Consider the following 21,314-nt stretch of genomic DNA (forward strand, 5'->3'; position numbering starts at 1 on the left):
AGATAAAACACAACTTGAAAGTTGAAGAGATCCCCTTAATATTTGTATTCAAAATGTCATGAAAGCAAAACAAAAATTAACCAATGCAGAGACAGAGCTAGAGGGGGGTCCTTCAGCCTGTTCACCCTAGCAGACCTACTCCCACAGATCATGAACAGTGTGCCAATAATCGAACACCTCTAGTTAATGTCACATATATTATCAATAAAGAACATCAGTATTTTATTCTGAGCATGCAAGAAGAAGGACCTGTCTTTTTCACCTTCTTCATCTGGTTTAAGGAGTTAAATCACCCAAGTTCCAGAAGTGCCAAAGTGAATCTGCGTAGTCAAAAGCAGGGAATGGAAAGTGAGCTCGCTACTCATGGAACAGCACTCTCATTACAATACTATTCCAGTTTTAAAATTTCTATCAAATAAACCTCCCTCATGAAAGCAGCTGTTTCATAAAAAAGGAAAACCATGATTTTTACTAGCATGAGAGACTATAGGGAGTACTATTTCTACTGCATCATAATCAACACACATCACCTACACACATTTAGAAAGCTTAGCACTTACAATCCAGTTGCTTAAGACAGACAGTGGACATACAATCAGCGTTGCGCTGGGGCCATCACCAGAATATTTCGTCTCAACTGACTGAATGCTAGTGGTACCTGAGAAAACAGAAGTCATACGTAGTGGCGTAACAGCTCACTTCAAAGCAAAGTAGAAGTTAAAAAAACTTATGGTTCTCTGAAAGTCCTTTCTAAATTTCTTCACCTGCAGCACCAAAGCTATTTACAAAGACATAAGTTTCATTTATTAAGTTACATATGCATAATACTTATGCTTAAAAAAACCCTCAGAAAACAGTATTATTTTTATTCCTTCATTACCTTTTCTCTTTGTTCCTCTTTTTAAAGAAGCAGATGAAGGTAGAAGAACAGATGCAAAGCCTGGGTCTTCTTGGATAACACAGGAAGTTGCTGCAAAAAGCCCAACACACAGATTTTTCACATCATGCAGAGCATATGTGTGCATTTATTTTTATGACACATTTCATTAAGCCCGTTAACCAGATTACTTCTCCTTTCCTACGCAATAATGTAGAATATCACAAGTTGGAAGGGACCCATAAGGATCATCAAGTCCAACTCCCTGCTCCTTGCAGGACTACCTAAAACTAAACCATATGACTAAGAGCATCATCCAGATATTCCTTGAAGTCTGAGAGGTGTATGTGCAGAAATATAGTATCTTATACATCTATTTGAGGGTATGAGTCTTCAGAGGAATGCAGTTTACCAGCCATTTACCTTAGCATAGGTTTCACTCAGTATTTTAAACCTAAACTTGACTGCTTACTCCAGAGTGCCATTAGCCCCTTTTTTTTAGTTCCATGCAAGATATTTAGTTCAACAAATGACATGTGTTCTTGCCTCTTCAAGACCACACTTCAGGTATTTACCACAAAAAAAACCAACTTAATTTTTTGAATTTTTTTTCCAACCGTAGTGGCCCTGGCAACCAGTCTATGTCAAACTCCAGAAGTCTTAATAATTGGTGTTTTTCATCATCTGTTTTACCCTGCTTGTAGCTTGTTACACCACCTCTCCTTTAGCTAAGGAAACAGACCGCAACACTTGAAACTAGAACACTGCTTTTCTGCTCAGCAATGTGTAAAATTTTCTGCTTAAAAGTTCTGGTTGAGCAAAACACAAAAACCAAAGCACAAAACCCGCCAAGTTTAGTTAATTCCTTTTCCGGTTAATTAGAAATCCTTTTCGGGTTGGCTTCCGGAAGACAGACACGAGGTGTCACAGTAACCAACTAATAAAAAGAAAATTCCTTGCAACTTACTTTTGGTTTGTTTCCGTAGCAATTCTTCAGACTCATCCAAGTCACTGCTTCCTGAATATCTGGGTTTCTTGGCTTTATCACTAAGGTATCATCATTAAGAAAGGAGAAAAAAAGACAGAGAAAGAAAAAAACCCCACAACTCTACTACTGCTTTAATTTACATAGTAAATCTCAAGAGCGTTAAGCAAATGAACTTGACATGGCAAACAAGATACCACTATGATTTGAGAATTCACTGATTATAAGGATTTGAAAAAGGAAAGCACAGAACACAGAGCTGCAGGGTGAACGATGCTCATAAAACTTGGTACAGATTATCACTGAAGTTCACAGGAATTATAAGAGGCTAGTGTGGTGGGAAAGCTCAAACATGTTAGTAAGCTTCACAACTTCATCAGCTCAAAGCTGTTCCTGACAGAAACATGCCTGCAAAGTATGTCTAAACACTTAAAAACCCAACTGATACTAGAAGAAAGATTTACTTCACAGACTGTTTTTTAACATGCCACACACTGATGACATTAGACACCTTTACTAGCGAAGGAGACAAGCAAGCAAGCAGTCACACAAACCACGGTGAATGAGTAAATGCTTTTTTAATATATTCCAAAGTGCAACACAGATACAGAACACTTATGATAAATGTAAGCAGAACTACAGCATACTGAAAGGTGAGAAGAAAGCAGGAACACACTTTAGGCTACGGTTAGTAATAGCCACCTATCACTTTATATTTACTCAAAATCTATGCATCGAACCAACAAAAAGATTATTCCAATCATGTACCTTTTTGGAAGACAACTTGAGTATTTCAGCAGAGTAGTTTCCAACTTTTTTATGCTAGAAACAGCAGGGTCCATCACATTGCTAGAGTCTTCATAAAGAAAATGGTACTTATGAAAAATATACAGTCTTAAGCTCGATTATCAAACCAACTTTAGCATAAAACAACTTAATCAAGAACAAGTGTGAACTTCCTTTAAAACCACCTTAGTTCTGCATGGGACAAGTGCTACTGATACTGTGACCAAAAATGAAAAATAAAAATACTCTTTAAACAATCTTAAATATTTTTGAAGTCATAAAACACGTACTGTGTTTGCAAGTGATCAAAAACAAACTGCCAAGTAAAGAGGAAAAACACAAATGTAAGCATTGCGCTGTTAACAATAAAGTTCTTTATAGAAGTCTTAAATAATGCTAAATGACCTTACTAATTAATAACAATCATTAACTAGTAAGGTTTCACCTTACTAATTTGTACATTGCCTAAAGCTAAATGAACAATAGCAACATTAAAAGAAAAAATGTGGTAACATCACAAATGCCTGGGTGAGGTGTTAGGGGTGTTGCAAGGGGAGTTGTTTTGGTTTGGGGGTTTTGGTGGGGTTTTGTTTGTTTTCTTAGGGTCTTTATCAGGTACTGAACAAAACATCACCTCTGCACTCTGTAGATCAGAAGCAAATGCAAAAAAGAAAACACATCAGGACAGAGCTGCTATCAAAACTGAAGGCATCGGTGCTTGCGGAAAGAGTTTTGGTATAACTCAGGTAGGTGAATTCGTGCTTGATTCCAGATTTAAACTTTAATATAGATTTAATACAATCCTGAAGATGGCAAAACTTGCAAAGACTCAATAAATAGATATCAATTTAATGTATAATAGAATGAGAAATTGAAGACAAGGTGTAGTAAGGGCTTGAAAGATGTTATTATCACTTTTTTTCATATTAAATAATAGTAGAAACAAGCTCTCCCCTCACTGCTGTAAACAGTAACTCATTAAAATGGTTGATACTCTGGAACAAAACAAAAAAAAATTTGGATGCTATTAGGTTTTTCAGCTTTGGTAAAGGTTCTGTTTTTTCTGGCAACACTCAATATTGACCTCATGAAAGTCTGCTTTTCCTCCTTTCCAGAGTACTGGTAAAAATAACGTTCACCAGAAGCACTTCATACTAATGTGTTCTCTCTTATCAGTCCCTTTCATCTATTCTACTTTTACGTTTCTTTACTGTGAGAGTGGTGAAGCACTGGAAAAAGCTGCCGAAGAAAGCTGGGAATGCTCAGTCCCTGGCAGTGTTCAAGGCCAGGCTGGATGGGGCTTTGAGCAATCTGGTCTAGTGGAAGGTGTCCCTGGCCACGGCAGGGGGGTTGGAACTAGGTGAGGTTAAGGTCCTTTCCAACCCTGATCACTCTGTGATCCTTGCGCTATCAGTTAGGTCATCTGTATTAAAATTCCTGCACAGGACAGTGAGGAAGAGGTACTGCAAGAAAACTTCAAGCTCCATACGTTTCTTTCATCATTTTCAAGAGCATGAGGAGTTACAAAACTTACTAACAGCAAGTATAATTTTTCATATACATCTGTATAGTCTCCTGATACAACCTGAAAGCTACAGGTGTGACAAAATCCTTCTAAACACTTGTCATTCACTCACTACTTAAACGTATATTTAAAAAAAAAAAAAAAAAAAAAGCAGCTTAATACAGAACCTAATTGCAATTAGCTACTAATTCCTAAACAAACAAGATTTTAAGAGATGCATAAGTGCTCCTGTTTTATCTACAAGGAAAGAAAAAGGAAAGCAAAAGGAATGCAGAATCCATTTCTGCAATGATAACTTTCCTGGCAGGGTTCAACTTTCTCACAAGGCACTCATCTTTTCATATGTCAACTGAAACATCTTTAGAGGTATGTTTTAAATACCTCTCTGAGATACTTGGTTTGTCAAGAGTTTGTGAAGACTAGCACTGACCACAGACTAAGAGTACTCCAGATCATAACATATATTATCATGCAAACATTACTGGACTTCTCATAGTTTGCTGTCACCTTTACATAGTCTGTGTCCAACGCTGTTCATGCTGTTAGTACCAGATTCCTATTGAGGAATGGAAACTTTTATTCTTTAATGTAGCAACTGGAAAAAATGTCAATAGCATTATTACACTAATCTGACCAGTGATTAATTACTGCTCTGAATCATGAAAGACTTGCTCAGTGGCAAGTCAGCCAGTCACTTAAAGGTGCTGATAAAGCTGTATTTATACAAAACACAACTCACAGCATTAATACTGTCAGAGAATATTGCATAATAAAGACCTAATCCTAGCCTTTCATTTATTTCATATTCTTCAAAATCATTTCATAATAAAACCAAAAAGCACTTGAACTGCACTGCCTAAGAAGAGTTTGCACATTGGTGTTAGTTACTATTTACTGTAGTTTCCCTTCCTCACTTCATTTCAAGTGTTTGGCAAAAATACAAGCCAAGATATATTTATTTATTTATTTATCTGCTTTACACCAAGGCCCTCTGCTTGTTACTTTGGTTGTTTCAGGCACCTCCTCGAAATCACACAGGAACTACACATGCATACCCCCAGAAAAAAACACCACCTCTATTTGTGCAGTCACAACTTGCCTTTTAGACAAATTTATAAGAAACTTGAGAATTTATAAAACTTAACACTGAGAAGTGTTTATTCCTCCTTATTCTTCTTTCAAGGATACTTAAGCATATACTCCTAAAATAACACAGTCTACAGCTCAATTATACACTCTGAAGTAGTACAGTCTGCCTACCTTCAATTAATCTACCCTATTCTTCCTCTTATTTAATGTCCTTGAATAACATTCATTTTCTACAAAACATACAAAAAGTTCACCGTACAGAAAGTTACTAGGCACAGATTTTTCTATTAACTATATCAACACTTTCATCTCACCTCATAAAACTTATCACTTGGGATCTTTTGAACAGGAAGAGGCTTGCCATCTTGAAAATTTGTGAGAATCAATGCAATAGTAGTAAGTGTTTTACCCTGCATAACAGAAAAGGATGTCATATCTTCCACAGAATGAACCAAATGCCCAACCAATCAAGAAACACACGCATGTGTTCTGTATTTAAACTCCCCCCCCCCCCAAAAGAAAAACTAAACAAAACCAAACAAAAACCAAAACAAGCTCTGTAAGTATTACCAGTCCCATATCATCAGCCAGTATTCCTCCAATAACATTTTTAGGTCGCTGCTTTTCTGCAAAATTTGTAAGCGTATTGTAATAGAAGTTACTTCTCTCTTCCCAAAATGGTGGCAAATCATTACTGTTCTCACGTGAAACCATCCAAGCTAAAGCCTGCTTCTGATGGGGAAGCAAGAGTGTGGCAACAGCCTGCAAATCAGAGATACACTGTGTACTATTCACATATTAAGTATGACATTTCATTTTTGGAACAAAAAAATTTTTATCAAGTCCTTTGTATCTACTAATTTTTTTTTTCTGATTCAAGCATCTCCTGTGTCCAGACAAAGCTAAATATGCATCTAGATGTTTAAATATTTATATTTTCATATAAAATGGTTTCTAGCTTAAGAAATACCTCTGCTCCTTCCAGTTCACAAGTTTTATCATCTTCTTTCAGATCCTCAAACAATTTGTCAAATTCACTTTTAAGCTGCATAAACGAACACAAAAAATGCAATTAAAATTATTGCAATTAAAAATAATCTCACTAAATAATCAATGACTGTTAAATTAAAATTATTTGTCATTTGGTAATCAGTATAGATAGGTCTACCACTTTAGACCTGATTTGCTGGAATATGTTTGTTAGCTACTGCTACGCAAAAATGAAGTTCAGGTTTTTCTAAGACAATCACATGCCAATACAGGCAAGAGCTTGAGAAGAGATGGCTAAATATACTCGGATCCTTGTACAACACTCCCTAAAGTAACTACTTCACTCTAATTTGAAATAGCAAACAAAAAGCAAAACCAAAAATATATCACCTTTACACATCACCCTGGGCCAATCTGAAGATAAAGCCTGGAAGTCTGATTTTATTTTCACTTGAGAACATACTTGTTATGTGGTAAAGCATTAGGACAGACACACCACTCAACAATGTAAAAAAAAAAAGATACTGAACAACTAAAGCTTCCCAAAATCACATGGGACTCAAGGCTGTCACAGCTAAAATGTCTCCTCAAAGTATAAAAAAAGTTCAAAAGTTCAAGATGACTTCAAAGCAGACTGGTGGTTCACAAAAGGGAAAAAAAAAACCAAACAAAGCAACAGACTTCCACTTCACAAGCACTGTTTTGTTAATGAAAAAATTAAAGGCCTTCACTGTTTAAATTGCAACTTCCAGGTATTTAAACATGAAATGCAAACCTGTTCAGGTGTCAACTGCACAGCAGCATGAACTGGAGCACTGTAACTTGGACCAGCTCTTGCAGAAATCCACTTTGATGCAAAATCACATTCTGAACCTATGTGCCATTAAAAAGACAGTATTTTGAAATGCAACAATATGATGACTTCCCAATCTCAACCTTCACTGGCTTATAAGTAACAATGCTGATGAGATAGTGGGCTATAAGACAGTATCTTTCACTTTCTCTTAGCTTCAACTTATCCTTTACTTTCACTGGGCCACAAAGACTTTCTACGAAGCTTTGTAAGACTCACAGGCAATGAGCTATGGGTTGGAATCCTTCAAGATGGCAACCACGTTTCTTAAAAATTGTTGTGTCATATGAAATTTGATGTGGTGACAGTATAACAAATGATGATGCAAAATCCTTTTTTTTTTTTTTTACTACAAACTCTTTTTCAATTAACTATGTGCAATGCAACCTGTAAGATAAAAACTGAACTCTTGCTGTATGAAAAACAGATCTATCCCTCACCAAGCTTTTATTTCTGCTCACATCCTTATTCCTGACTACCACTGCTTCAACAAAGCTTAGTTCCAGGAGCACAGGTGCTTTTTGTGCAAGGCTGGCTTTGCAAAGCATCAGGCCCGCTAAGCTCATTTGTTCAGAGACATCTCATCTGTATTTGCTCACACTTCACTAGTAGTGTACATGCCCTAGCATTCTTCTAAAAAGCAGCAGTGTCCCTGAAACCCTCCCTTTATGAAAGGGTCTGACCTGTTTCTCAAAAAAATAAAAACCAAAACAATCCAGAGAAATTCAAGGAATCATTATGGATTTTTAAAGAACTTCAGGAATCAAGTATGTTCCTGAGGTTGCTCAACTGTCTCTCCATTTGCTTATAAAAGTATACTTTTGTGTCCTATAAAGTCTGAAATCAATAGCTGTGGGGTCTTCATTATGCCCCAACTAAATTAAAAAAATCATTTTGTGAATGACAAGATAATGACAAGGATTAGGCCCTTAAACATTTCTTCTAACCACTGGCAAGTTCAATCTGAATATTTTAAAAGGAAAAAAAACAACCACCCAAACCCAAAACTTCAACACTTGCCTTTTAGAGGAGGAGCCAATTTAAATCCGTGCCTTTTTAGCTGATCTAGCACTGCTTCCTTGTTTTCTTCTCTTCCCCAAAAGCTCATTTGTACAGGCATGGTAAAGGCATTTTTTGCTCCATAAGGGACAACCCTGATAAAATGCAGGGAAAAAAAGCACAACAGTAATTTTTTAGTGTTTGACTATTTTATAAAAACCTTCTTATTTCTTCAGCAAGATGTTCCAGATAGGTGTTAGTTCTCATACTCCATGAACCTTTTATACAAACCACCACATGCAGTTAATTTAAGAGTTCCACAACAATCACTAAGGAATTTGCTCTAATGTCTCTACATTTTATCATATACAGAAAAGAATGAACTGTACGCATATAGCTCAACAGAAGAATAAAAAGTCTGAAAACATGAAACTTTAGTAAGTATTCCTCTACTCTGCTCTCATGAGAGCCCACCTGGAGTACTGCATTCAGCTCTGAGGCCCCCAACATAAGACTGATGTTGACCTGTTAGAGCCAGTCTAGAGGAGGCCACAAACATGATCAAAGGGCTGGAGCACCTCTCCTATGAAGACAGGCCGAGAGAGCTGGGGTTGTTCAGCCTGGAGAAGAGAAGGCTCTGGGGAGCAGCATTCCAGTAGCTAAAGGGGCCTACAAGAAATCTGGAGATGGACTTTTGACAAGGGCCTGTAGTAGCAGGACAAGGGGGAATGGCTTCAAGCTGAAAGAGGGTAGATTGAGATTGGATATGAGGAAGTTCTTCACTGCAAGGGTGGTGAGACACTGGAACAGGTTGCCCAGAGAAGTTGTAGCTGCCCCATATCCCTGGCAGATGAAGTTTAGCAGCCTCCTGATTTCTCATCTTACACAATGAGAAACCAAGCCAACTTGGTTTCGTATTCCCAGCAGGCTGCACTGTGAAGCAAGTTAATACTGCCCAAAAATGCAAAGTATTTCGTACAAAGCTGAGCATTGTTTGAGCATGTGGGGAAGGGAAAGGGAGACCTTAGAATACCTAAAGGTGGCAGACATGAAAGCTGGAGAGGGACTTTTTACAAGGGCATGTAATGATATGACAAGGGGGAATGGTTTTAGATTGAAAGAGGGGAGATTTAGATTAGATATCAGGAAAAAATTCTTCCCTGTGAGGGTGCTGAGGCACTGGAACAGGTTGCCCAGAGAAGTTGTGGCTGTGTTCAAGGTCAGGCTGGATGGGGCTTGGAGCAACCTGGTCTAGTGGAAGGAGTCCCTGCCCATGAAAGTGGGCTGGAACTAGATGGTCTTTAAGGTTCCTTCCAACCCAAACTGTTCTGATTCTATATTATAAAGAGCTGCCATGTGAGTCAAAGAGAACTCTTATAGTTTTCAGAGTTTGCTAGTGCAGCAACCAAAAACATTTGTATTATTCATAGAACCAAAAGCATAATCTTCACACTTACCCTTCAATTAATGCTAGTTTGTTGTCCATAATGCCTGCCAATGCTGCCGCTAGTTCTTTTTTTATATGGCCTACCTGGTCTCCATTCACATTATTCACTTTCACTGCATTTTTATCATAAGGATTACTGGGCTCCCTCTGAAGTGCAACCATTTCATTGTTATTAACCTAACAAAGCAAAACAAACAAACACCAGAACACATTAATTTAGTTGCAAATTATTTGCAGAAATATCTAACACACATTGCCTTAAATATCATAAAGATTAAAGATTAATTTGGTATAGTATTCTGTTCAGTCAGCCAAGCTACCACTTACTCAAAATACAAAAAGCATTACAGAAGAGCTACCTAGGAGTTATCAGCAATTTCAAAAGTAATCCTGAGAGCAAGAACTTCCTTCAACTGCTAACACATTTTGTAAGGGAATAAACATCCCTTTCTGTCAGTGTCAACAATTCAAAGGCGTACCCAACTTCTTGTTTTCAGTCACTTTCATTTCCCTTATGTGGATGAGCAGAGCTACCAAATAACTAAACCAGATTTGAGAGCTTGTTACCTTAATTACATTTTGAATCAGAATGTTTTACATTAAGTACTTCCTGTGAAGAATGTTGAAAACAGCAAACTAGGAGAAAATATCTATCGTAATTATACTTAGTCAAAACTTCCACAAGTTTGTTAAATTTTAATTAAACGTATTTTTTTCTGAAGCTCAAAACTTTTTCTTCTGTTTTATAATTTATCATGCACTTACAATCCCTGTGTAGTACCGTAATCCAACAACACTTCCTCGCAAAGTTCCATATAAGACAGCTGAGTCTGTGTCCTCCTCTGTTCCAGATGTGTCACTTACAGAGAAGTCTTCCAACCCAAGACTGGTGGAAAAGTCAGAAGAGGAAAAACGGGAATAGTTTCTCTCTCCTCTGCAGATGTTATATTGAGAGCATCCTCTGGCAGAATCTCTGCAGAAAGACAAAGTGTGAAATATTTGACAATAACTTTAATAGCAATAAAAATAAAGGAGTTATTTCCTTGGAATCTGTTTTACTCCTTTATATAAGGCTACCTATAAACCCCAAGTTTTACAACTTTACTCAGGTAATTTTTACCTGGAAACATTGGGGGGGTGGGGGGGGAATGTTTTGTATTAGAAGAAAATGTCTGCCATTGTTTCATCCCAAATAGATTAGTTTAAGCCAATTACAGTGAAGAGCTGGCAACTTAACTGACCAAACTGCTACCTGTGCATTCCACCCTACCTTCCCTCACAGGCTTATCTTTATCAACAACATCGAGAATTCTCCAGATTTAGTTACATGCCTAATTATACCTGGCACAGCAAAATTTCCACGTATTTTCCTAACACATTTTTCTCACCTAAGAAAAAGATTATAAAACCTTATTTGTAACTGTTTAACTCTGTATGTGTGGCTTATAGCCACAAAAATTGAAACGCTAAAACAACTCCACCTATTTATTAAGCTCACTTTCACACCCTGACATGTATTATTGCTTTATAATAAACTTCAGAGACAATCAGCTGCTTCAACCTAGGCCAGGTAATTACACTATGTATTTCTAACACAAACTTCTGCTAGCCAGACTTCCCTTCTGGTGACGAGATACACCTAGTAGCTCACATTACTGCACATGAAGAGATGGAAAGATCTCTGCCTACACACTTAATGTGTGTTTGAGTGAAGACTGGCATACTAACAACTGTTTTTAAAAACAGTACTTTAACAATAAAATCTCAATACAAGTTTCAACTGACACATAACAATCGTGACCGTTGGTGGATCACCAAATTACGCTTCTGTGTTGCTGGATTTATTTAAGAGTATTGCCAATTTAAATAACTAGATACCATGCACTAGCTATTCAAAGCTTCGCATAGCCAACTTTGTTTTCTTTTGCAAATGATATTTAAGTTACTGTTCAACCGGCATTCCGTTTCCTCAAACACAGTTTAAGAGGCTTGGCTCTGCGCTAATTGCAGACGAGCCAGCCGGGGTTAACCACAGCCACTTTGCCGCTGCCCAGCGGAACCCCTCTCCGGGAGCCCTGCCAGAACGCAGAAGCAGCAGAACGACCTCGGCACTCATCACACATCAACCGGGACAAGCACAGAGTGGCGGAGGCGCAGAGTCTCCCCGTCAACCACCTCAGTTCACCGCGGCGACCCCGGCCCCGGCCGCCGCTCGCAGGAAAGAGCGCGAAGCGGCCGAGTGCAGGCGGGGCACGCCGCGACACGGGTCAGCACCGGCGCGTCCCAGCGTCCGCCACCACCCCCTCCGCCTCACTTGGGCTTCTTCCACGACATGGCCGGTAGCAGCACCACCGCCAGCGAGGCTCCCGCGCCCGCAGCGCCAGCGAGCGCTACACCCACCGCCGCTCCGGCCGTGCACCCACGCTGCAGACCCAACAACAGCACCCACCAATCCCAACCCGAGGCTCCGGAGACCTTGGCCAATGAAAACACCATGGACCGGACGAAGCTGCCTGTTCCCCGCCCCTTCCGGCGGCGCACAGGCCGCAGGAGGCGCCGTCGCCGTGACCCGGCGCGGAGATGTTGCGCGCCTGCCTCTGCGGGAGAGCCGGCCCTGCCCTGCCCGCGCACCACGTCGCTTTACCGAGCAAGTAGTAGTGTTAAAATATCTGTACACGGCGGTAGAGAACACGTACAATTAGCTAACCGTAAGTTATAAACAAGAAACTACTCAAGAGTTTGCACAGGTGCCAAGAAAGTGAAAGGGCAAAGCACGAGGCTGTCCAGAATGCGATTTTCCATAAATCTTGTAACAAAAATCTGATGTATAAAGTAGCATTTCTAATACACTAAACAAGGTGAAAGCATATGGTATGACACCTTATGCAGAAATATGTACATTGTTGAGAATCGTTAAGTATCTTTGTATGAAGTCAATCACTGCCATGGTCAGTGACAATTAAAAGCATTCATATCGTTACAGGATAGAGCCTTTTGAAAATTTTCATGTCACTTAAGTGAAACCACTCTGAAGTTTCCTACAGCTTCTCCCCTAAATTGTAACCGAATGAGCAGTAATTTTAAATCAAATAGATACTTGCTGTAACTAAGAGCAGATGAGGAAAAGACACTTTTTTCTTCTTGGTTTGGCTTACTGTTAATTTAAAAAGGAAAAAAAAAAAAGAGGGCAAGTTAAGTTTTAAAAGCTTCCTTTGCTAAAAACTCAATACTTCACCCACCATTCCAGGGTGCTACTACATTCCATTAAATAATTGAGAAGAAACAGTTTCATTAAGTCACTGAGCCAGCCACTACTATCCATCGAAAAATGTTTTGTCAAAAAGGCATTTATGCAGCAGTCTTCTTGGATAAACCCAGATGTTAGATGAAAGTCATGTAGTTTTAGCTAAAGATGCTGGTTAATGTTAAAAAAAACCAGAACACACACACACAAAAAACCCAAAAACCAAACCCCACCACCACATGAACAACAACAAAAAGAAACCAAATTCCCGCTTTTACTTATCTTTAAAACTTTGCCAACAAATTTTGTATAAACAAATTTTGACCCAGGGCAAACTGGGCCACCATTAAAATCCAATTTATCTGATGAGTAAATTTGTTGTCTTATAATAGATTTGCTAGACTTTGTCAGAGGCAAAGGCAGTAATATAAAACCCAGGTTTTAAGATTGGTTTTTGAGAGAACTTTCTTCTGTGCGAATACATGATTTCTCCTCTTTATACAGATACTGCCATGGTCCTAGACGGTGTTGAGACCAACTTACTTCATCTTTTAGAAGCCAATTTTAACTTCAGCCTAGAGAGATCTTTCAAACAGAAGTGTAGTTTTCTAGGCAAGAACCTGCTTTTCATTAAATTACTAACACATTGTCATAGATTCAGCACAAAATGGAGTTTAAAATCTGACTCTGTACCTGTGTTGGTCAGCACAAATTTGCAGGTCACAAATACTGAAATAAAACTTGTATTACAGCTTTTACAATTAAAGCTATATATTTACAAGGAAAACTATAATAAGACAGGATTGTTAGAAACTGTTTCTTAGACCTTTTTGGGAATTAAACCAAAAAAAAAAAAAAAAAAAGAACACTTCCATAAGGACTCACACATGCATCAAAACCAAAAGTGACGAAGAGAATTCATTCACAGTGATTTTCCAGCATCAGCTCTTCTGCAAACTGGACTGGTTCCCACCTGCTTCCTAACTCTTAAGCAATGCATGTGGCAGACTGAAGGGAAAACTACTCTTGGGAAAGCCAGGAGACATGGGAGCTGGAGTCTTTACAGTGGGTTTCCAAGAATGGCTTGCAGCCAGAAATCCTGACTTGCACAGTTCACTTCTTTCATTTATACTGTTTATTATCCCTGTACTGTCTCCTTATACCCTCTCTGTAACTTTTCTTTTATACAAAGCTTGGAAAAGTCCCGTTACCTTCTCTTGAATATACCAGAAATACAAATTTAGTCATCTATAAAATAACAGCATGCTCCAGTCTGGGTATTTTCCAATTTGATATGATCGATATGGCTAAGACCACAAGATCAGCACAAACCGTATCCTATAAAAGGTTAGGCATAGCAGCTTATGTCCTGGCTATCTTTTCCAAAGGACTCTATTTTCTGCATCGGTTCAGTATCTACAGATGGATCTGCACAGCAAGGTTCTGGTAGCAGGGGGCATGACAGGGTGGCTTCTGTGAGAAGCTTCTAGAAGCTTCCATGGCCAATGGAACCAATGCCTGTCAGCTCCAAGATGGATCTGCAAAACTTTCCAGCAGGGAGTCGAATTAATGGCCCCACAAAAGTTTTGCCAGCAACACATGGCGTATAGCTTTGTGCAGAATTCTAAACACTAAAGTTCATGAGAATTAAATTTTATACATACGTCAACAGAGCAAACTTAAGAGATTAAAAGGATATAACCTAACCAAAATTGTTCACACAAGCACAAATGGTTGTAGCTACTCATGCATACATTTAAACAATAAATAGAAAATATGAGACTAAAATAAATGGTTATAATGGTTATCTTTGAGATCAGTTTGCAACAGGAATTTGGTGACTTAACTTCCTCTTTCAGCAGGGAGGGTGCTCAGAAAGTCAGCATCAATGACACACCAGTAAAGGTAAGAAAATTAGTAAATCCCCGTAGTTTGGGACTCTCAGCAAGCCAATAGTCTGAGGATGCAGGAAAGAATGTATGAGACAGAGTGAAATAGGTATGGGTCACTATGAGAAAAAACAGCGTCTTGGGAGTACGGTAGAGCTCAGAGAGTCTAAATCATCCACTGGAAGTGCTTTTCTCTCCTTTGCTTACAGGAGCAACGGGCTCACAAGTTGCTCCAGTAAGCTGCACAAGTTAATTTCATGGACAAGGGCCTGTGTCCTTGCTGTGATTCAGACCAGCTTGAACTATTGTCATATTGGGCAGGAATTTGAGGGGTACACAGCAGATTTGCCTAGCAATAACTTGACCCTAACTTATTCATACATCTCTAAGGAAAGAAGATAAATCACCTCCCTGTGAGGATGTAAAAGCAAACAGGTTAACAAGCTAATCTGTTTTTATGAAATTATAAAGGTGGCAGTGTTCATCTTTGCATGCTTGCCATTACACTTACCTTAGAAAAACCCAGAGCACTGCAATTAGAAAGACATCAGCTTACATTAGGCTCCTGCTTAAAATGAATTACACATCGCTTGCTCCGAGGAATTAATAGCAATTTCATCTTAATTTTTTCCAGGCCTTACTGTTAACAGCAAATCTGTTATTTACTTCTCTTTGGGGAGAAAGAGGAAAAGAAAAGGAGAGAGGAAAATACCATCTGTGGCGTGGCTGCTACTCCAGAGAGCAGCTGAACGTGCTCTAGACATCCAGCTTCATCTTTCCAGCTACCGGCCTTTCTCTGCTAAAAGAAATTTCTAGGCTGTCAGATGTCTCATTTTCCTGCCGGGAGCCGTGCGAAACCACTTATGCCGTTACCCTGGCAGACATCAGCCCTCTCGCGGCCTAAGAACGGGTACCACAGCAGCGCGCCCCAGTCAAGCCAGTTCCACGCAGCCCGGCCGCGCCTCCGGCCCCCACCGCCGAGCCCAGCGCCTCCAGCCGGCAACCCCCCCGCCCGCTGCAGGCCGCCCTGCTCGCGCGCTTTCGAGAGGGCGAATCAGCGGGCTCCGCTCGCCGCTGCGCCTCCAGGGTGACAGCCAATGGGGAGCCAGCACGCGAGGGCGAGGGATCGAGGCGGTTAGCCGTCGTCAGTTGGTGCTGCTCGGCGGGCGGTGAGGACGGAGTGCAGCGGAGCTGGGGTGCCTCAGCTTAGCCGGACGTCATGGTGGGGAACGGGGTCCTCGCGGCTGGGCAGAGGAAGAGTGTTTGGGAGGGCCGCTGTAGCGGCGGCGGTCTGGGGAGTTTGTGATAACGCGTGTTGCGGCAGGACTTGCAGTCTCTGTGAGAAAGTCCTGCGGTAGCAGTAAGGCGAAAGTATTGGAGAGGAGGAGAGAAATTAGCGTAATAATAGTTCAAGGGAGGCGAGGGGTAAAAACTGGCCGGCGGCTGGTGAGACGGGACATGTAGAAAAGCAGCAGAGGCCTGCTGTTAAGTGCGCGCGTCGCGCGGAGAAGCGAGGGGCAGACCGAAACCTGACCCGGGCGGCGGGAAAGAGCGTGGCGACAAGCCGCTGGGCCGGGCCGGGTCTGGTCTGGTCGCCCCGCCGCTTCGGGGTGGTGGTAGCGTGCACTGCGCCGGCCGCTTGCGCGTAGCCAATGGGAAAGGAGGCGCTGGAGCAGCATTCGGCGGCGCCGCGTGCTGCGGCAGGGCTGGGCGCAGGGGTCTTCTCGCGCCGGCAGTGGGCGCGGCGGGGCAGCACCGTACCGGGGAACGGGAGCCGTGAGGCGGCGTGAGAGCGTTGGAAACCGGCTGCCAGCTGAGTAGAAGTGGGAATGAGCACAGGAGTAGTCTCGCTGGCAAAAGACTAATGACGGAACCACGGCATGAAAATTAAAACACGAAAGTAAGAATACAAGATTTGATGAAGCTACCAAGGAAAGAGCCGCCCAGGCGCCCTACTTTTGCTTTTCCACCTCACCTTTTTGCTAGATACGCTGTAACAGTAAGCTAGAAAAACAGCTCATTACCATTTCAGGTGTAAGACAGAATCACGGTATTGAGAGATAAAACACACATGGCACAGTTGCTTAGAATCAAAGTAGCTGGCTAAAAGTGGGCAGGTGACATCTGATTGGGGCTCCTGGATGGTTTCACAAAGGAACCCAAATATGTATGAATTGGGGGCTACATATCTGCTTATTATAAAGGAAGACATAATAATTGGTCCTATACAAGAAGAATGATTTGGCAACAAATAAGGGAAACTAGGGAATGCTATATAAAGAAGCCTTCCAAGAGTAAAGGAAGATGAAAAAGAGACTAAGCAGAATATTAAAGATGTAATATCCATGCAGCATGGTAAGGGAGAATGAATCTATATTCACCCTATGTGTTCATAGAGACTATGTTGTATTCAGGATCTTCCAATATTCTCAAAGTTAGCCTCAATCAGCTAAGGTAAGTAGAGTCTTGCAAGCAGCAGACAATTTGATGAGTTATAGTCACTCAAGAGCAACCAGGGGATACTGAAGCAGAGAAAGCTCATGGAAAGATACAACCCACAGATGGCTAGTTATTATGAGAAGAAAATCTGGAAGACAGGTAGGTCCATGTCTCATTGTTCTGTTTTCAATTTGCAGCGTGAATGCATATCCATCCACGTCGGTCAGGCTGGTGTTCAGATTGGCAATGCGTGTTGGGAATTATATTGTCTTGAACATGGAATCCAGCCTGATGGTCAAATGCCTAGTGATAAAACTGTGGGAGGTGGAGACGATTCATTTAACACCTTCTTCAGTGAGACAGGAGCTGGTAAACATGTTCCCAGAGCAGTGTTTGTGGACCTAGAGCCAACTGTTGTTGGTATGTACCCAACATTAAAGATCTTCAACGTAAAAGTGAAGATTCCCTACAGATTCCCTATGGTCTTTTTTTTTTGTGTGTGTGTGTGATCAGAACACTATAGTTTGAAAGATGTGTGTCTGCATGCTGTTTTGACATTTGAGGTTACTGTTACTTGAAAGAAATGATGTTCTACAGATAACAACATTTGGAAAACAGCAGAACTTTTTTACAGTGTGGATAATCTTTCTAGAGTGCTGCACTGCACTCAGAGTTTTGTTCAATTGATACCTGCAATCTTGTCTGTACTTGTAATGTAGCTTTTCAGAGTGAACCTCCTCTCAGGAACAAATACTGCTTTATGAGTGCCTGATGTCTTCTGCTAAACAAAGGAGCTGAAGTTTTGCCGACTTTTTAGGCTAGTCAGGCAAGCTGTCTATAGTCAAGGATGCTGTCTACACTCTTTTGACATGTGTGCTTAGTGTGTAGTCACTAAGTAGCACACACAGAACTGAACAGATTGAATCTATGTTGTGGTATTTTGTTTTCTTACAGATGAAGTACGTACAGGCACATATAGGCAGTTATTCCATCCTGAGCAGCTCATTACTGGGAAAGAAGATGCAGCCAATAATTATGCCAGAGGCCATTATACCATTGGAAAAGAGATTGTTGATCTAGTGCTAGACCGCATTCGCAAACTGGTAAGAATTCGTGCTGCAAGTCTGTATTTAAAATAATTGATATAGCTCTACAGCTATCCATAACAATGGTTTGATGTGGTTTTTTCCCCTAAGAATTTTGTGCATAGTTTATTGTTTAAAACTTGGTCGTCTTGCTCTCTCCCCCAGTTAAATAAAAATTCAGTAAATAAAACTTACTTTTTTTTTTAGGTTTTGAAATACCAGTATTTGAAAGTATTTTAAAGCATACCTCAGAAACATTATAAAAGCCTTAAACAAGTGTAACAATGCCATTATACTTTATTGTTTGTAATTTTCAGTTTGATTTCATGCCCATTATATGTGGCGCAAAATAGTACCCTCAACCTCAGGTTTTGGTTGAATATTTAGGATTAAAAAAAAAAGAAAATGTCTGACACTGCACTGTGAGAAACTCCTATAGGATCATGTGATTCAGAATGAAATAGTGATTGTCTTTTAATTTTTGTAATTTTAAATAAAAAACTTGTTTTTAACATCTAATTGATACTTGCTAAAAGCCAGAATGGAAAAAAACAGATTCTAAAGATACAACCCAGCTGTAATTTGTAGTAATTTATCACAGTGGTGCTCAGCTGCTTTTGCTTATAGTAGAATTAAAATGGCATCAAAGACAATAAAGCAACTTTTAAATATTAGAATACTGCTATTCAGAAAAAGTTATGCAGTGGCACTCGTACTTTTGAGTAAAAGGCACACAGGAAAAAAGGAAGACCACCTTTCAAGAATGTGGGGGGATTTATTCTAAAAATCTAAAACCGACACACTAAGAAGGAAATGCTGTTGAATGATTATTTTAATACTGCTTTCTCCAAAATAACTTTTTTTTTTTTTCCTCCCGCTTTTTTTTCCACCCCGTTATAGGCTGATCTGTGCACAGGGCTGCAAGGTTTCCTTATCTTTCATAGTTTTGGAGGAGGCACTGGCTCAGGGTTTGCATCTCTGCTCATGGAAAGGCTCTCTGTTGACTACGGCAAGAAGTCTAAACTAGAATTTGCGATTTATCCAGCACCACAAGTTTCCACTGCTGTAGTGGAACCCTACAACTCAATTCTAACTACCCATACAACATTAGAGCATTCAGACTGTGCCTTCATGGTAGACAATGAAGCCATTTACGATATATGTCGTCGTAACCTTGACATTGAACGTCCTACTTACACCAATTTAAACCGATTAATTGGGCAAATTGTTTCATCCATCACAGCTTCACTGCGTTTTGATGGAGCCCTCAATGTAGATCTGACAGAATTTCAAACTAACCTTGTTCCATACCCGCGAATCCATTTCCCCCTGGTAACATATGCCCCTGTCATCTCTGCTGAAAAAGCCTATCATGAGCAGTTATCTGTGGCCGAAATCACTAATGCTTGTTTTGAACCAGCCAACCAGATGGTAAAATGCGACCCTCGCCATGGCAAATACATGGCCTGCTGCATGTTATACAGAGGTGATGTTGTTCCCAAAGATGTCAATGCAGCTATTGCTACTATCAAGACTAAACGTACCATTCAGTTTGTGGATTGGTGCCCAACTGGATTCAAGGTACTTGCATTGTTTTTTAAGTGCTTAATGTTTGATTTATTAGCAATTGTATAATATTTAGAGGTAACAGTCATTCTACAAGGTAATGTCCCTGTTAAATATTTTGATGAAGTGCAAAAGAACTGTAAGCTATTTTATTTGCTCATAACTCTCGTGATTTTTGATTGTTAACAGAAATAAGTCTTTGAGCCTTAGCACTCATAAGGAAAATTTTTATGTGTTTTCTTGAAGGTGGGCATTAACTACCAGCCTCCAACTGTGGTGCCAGGTGGTGACCTTGCAAAGGTGCAGCGGGCTGTGTGTATGCTGAGTAATACAACTGCTATTGCTGAAGCATGGGCTCGCCTTGACCACAAGTTTGATCTAATGTATGCTAAGCGTGCTTTTGTACATTGGTATGTTGGGGAAGGAATGGAGGAAGGAGAATTTTCTGAAGCCCGGGAAGATCTGGCTGCCCTTGAGAAAGATTATGAAGAAGTCGGCATAGACTCAGTAGAAGCAGAGGCTGAAGAAGGAGATGAGTACTTAGAAAACTAAAGTCTGGAAAAATGTAGAGAGAGGGGAAAAAAAAGAATTGCAGAACCCTGTTTGCAGAACATCTGCTTGTTTGACTGTTTTCAAATAAAGTTTTAAAGGTTCTACTTTCTATTTTTTTTCTTCTTTACTATATATGTACATACTCACTAAGTAAACACCATTTGAGATGGCTTATTTTAGTAGCATCTAGTCGTGCAAATTGCAGAAGAAATCAGGAAGCTAAACACTTTCCTGGGATCCCAACATGTTCTGATACGTACTCCTTCATTTTTGGTTTCTCACAAGCAGGAAACTGCTTCTGCTTCAGGTTGTTATAGTACTAATAACACCATTACTGTTCCAAGCCTGTCTCTGTGGTACAAAGGAACCTAATCTGTGCTGAAGATGTTTCCCAGTAAGGCTGGCTTCACAGAAGGCTTAATGTTAAAATATCCACGGTTGGTTAACTGAGTAATACTGTACTCCTGACTAGTTATGGCAGCTGCCATTACACTTGAGAACAGAACTAGCACTTAATACCATTACTAAGGACATAAAACTTGCTAATTTAAAAGTGTGTAAAACTTTCCAATCGGAACATATTCCCCCGCATTTGATTCACATAAGATAAATAGATGTGCAGATCTCTTACCCGCTTTAAGAGTATTGTCACTTCTTTCACATTCCTACACTTGCCTTGTGTAAAAATAAAAAATAAAAAAAAAAAATAAAAGCTAATGTCCTTTAATGGTATGTTCAAATGACTATAGCTGTATAGGCATTGGAAACAGTTAACTTGGGGGATGCTTGGCTGCTGACCTGCCATTTTCAAATTCTTAGTCCTAAATCCCGAAGAAGAGAAATAAATAGCATTGAGTTTTGGAGGTTTAGTTTTGTTGTTTTTTTCTTTTTTCCCCTTCCCTACCTCTTCAAGAAAACCAGGCGGGAGAAAAAGGGGCTACATACGCTAAAGATACCCTGAAGTGAATTATTTTCAGAAGTATCTGTA

General features: G+C 40.0%; 2 protein-coding genes across 5 annotated transcripts in view; one reads left to right on the top strand and one right to left on the bottom strand.

Annotated features, from left to right (window-relative positions):
* HLTF (helicase like transcription factor) overlaps nucleotides 1–11,996 on the bottom strand; it is a 28,059-nt gene extending 16,063 nt beyond the window's left edge. For both annotated transcript variants that reach the window (XM_030493578.1, XM_030493577.1), the window contains exons 1-13: nucleotides 11,866–11,996; nucleotides 10,317–10,524; nucleotides 9,562–9,728; nucleotides 8,126–8,259; nucleotides 7,028–7,125; nucleotides 6,233–6,307; nucleotides 5,833–6,024; nucleotides 5,577–5,672; nucleotides 4,681–4,729; nucleotides 2,631–2,718; nucleotides 1,845–1,924; nucleotides 881–970; nucleotides 561–658 (exon numbers count right to left, since the gene is read on the bottom strand). In XM_030493578.1, coding sequence (XP_030349438.1) covers nucleotides 561–658; nucleotides 881–970; nucleotides 1,845–1,924; nucleotides 2,631–2,718; nucleotides 4,681–4,729; nucleotides 5,577–5,672; nucleotides 5,833–6,024; nucleotides 6,233–6,307; nucleotides 7,028–7,125; nucleotides 8,126–8,259; nucleotides 9,562–9,728; nucleotides 10,317–10,524; nucleotides 11,866–11,885 — 1,395 coding nt within the window. In that variant the 5' untranslated portion in view covers nucleotides 11,886–11,996. The remainder of the gene's footprint in view (nucleotides 1–560; nucleotides 659–880; nucleotides 971–1,844; nucleotides 1,925–2,630; nucleotides 2,719–4,680; nucleotides 4,730–5,576; nucleotides 5,673–5,832; nucleotides 6,025–6,232; nucleotides 6,308–7,027; nucleotides 7,126–8,125; nucleotides 8,260–9,561; nucleotides 9,729–10,316; nucleotides 10,525–11,865) is intronic.
* Nucleotides 11,997–15,825: 3,829 nt separating this feature from the next.
* On the top strand, nucleotides 15,826–20,435 carry LOC115611153 (tubulin alpha-3 chain). Of its 3 annotated transcripts, XM_030493580.1 has the most exons (5): nucleotides 15,826–15,906; nucleotides 17,321–17,543; nucleotides 18,078–18,226; nucleotides 19,109–19,789; nucleotides 20,021–20,435. In XM_030493580.1, exons 1-5 carry the CDS (start codon nucleotides 15,904–15,906, stop codon nucleotides 20,324–20,326), a joined length of 1,362 nt encoding a protein of 453 aa, XP_030349440.1. In that variant the 5' UTR covers nucleotides 15,826–15,903; the 3' UTR covers nucleotides 20,327–20,435. The 3 variants fall into 3 exon arrangements, with proteins under 3 accessions (XP_030349440.1, XP_030349439.1, XP_030349442.1); XM_030493579.1 differs by lacking the exon at nucleotides 15,826–15,906 and having other exon boundaries at nucleotides 16,666–17,543; XM_030493582.1 differs by lacking the exons at nucleotides 15,826–15,906; nucleotides 17,321–17,543 and adding an exon at nucleotides 16,666–17,282.
* Nucleotides 20,436–21,314: the final 879 nt, after the last annotated feature.

The sequence above is a fragment of the Strigops habroptila genome, chromosome 8, assembly GCF_004027225.2.
Source record: "Strigops habroptila isolate Jane chromosome 8, bStrHab1.2.pri, whole genome shotgun sequence".
In the NCBI taxonomy this organism is placed as follows: Eukaryota; Metazoa; Chordata; class Aves; order Psittaciformes; family Psittacidae; genus Strigops; species Strigops habroptila.

Bases quoted from the DNA above. Each gene is read 5' to 3' on its own strand.
- LOC115611153 (XM_030493579.1), top strand. From the start codon at position 17,225: ATGGAAAGATACAACCCACAGATGGCTAGTTATTATGAGAAGAAAATC. The intron at 17,544-18,077 runs GTATGTACCCAA...GTTTTCTTACAG, and splicing joins CCTAGAGCCAACTGTTGTTG to ATGAAGTACGTACAGGCACA. The intron at 19,790-20,020 runs GTACTTGCATTG...GTTTTCTTGAAG, and splicing joins GGTGCCCAACTGGATTCAAG to GTGGGCATTAACTACCAGCC.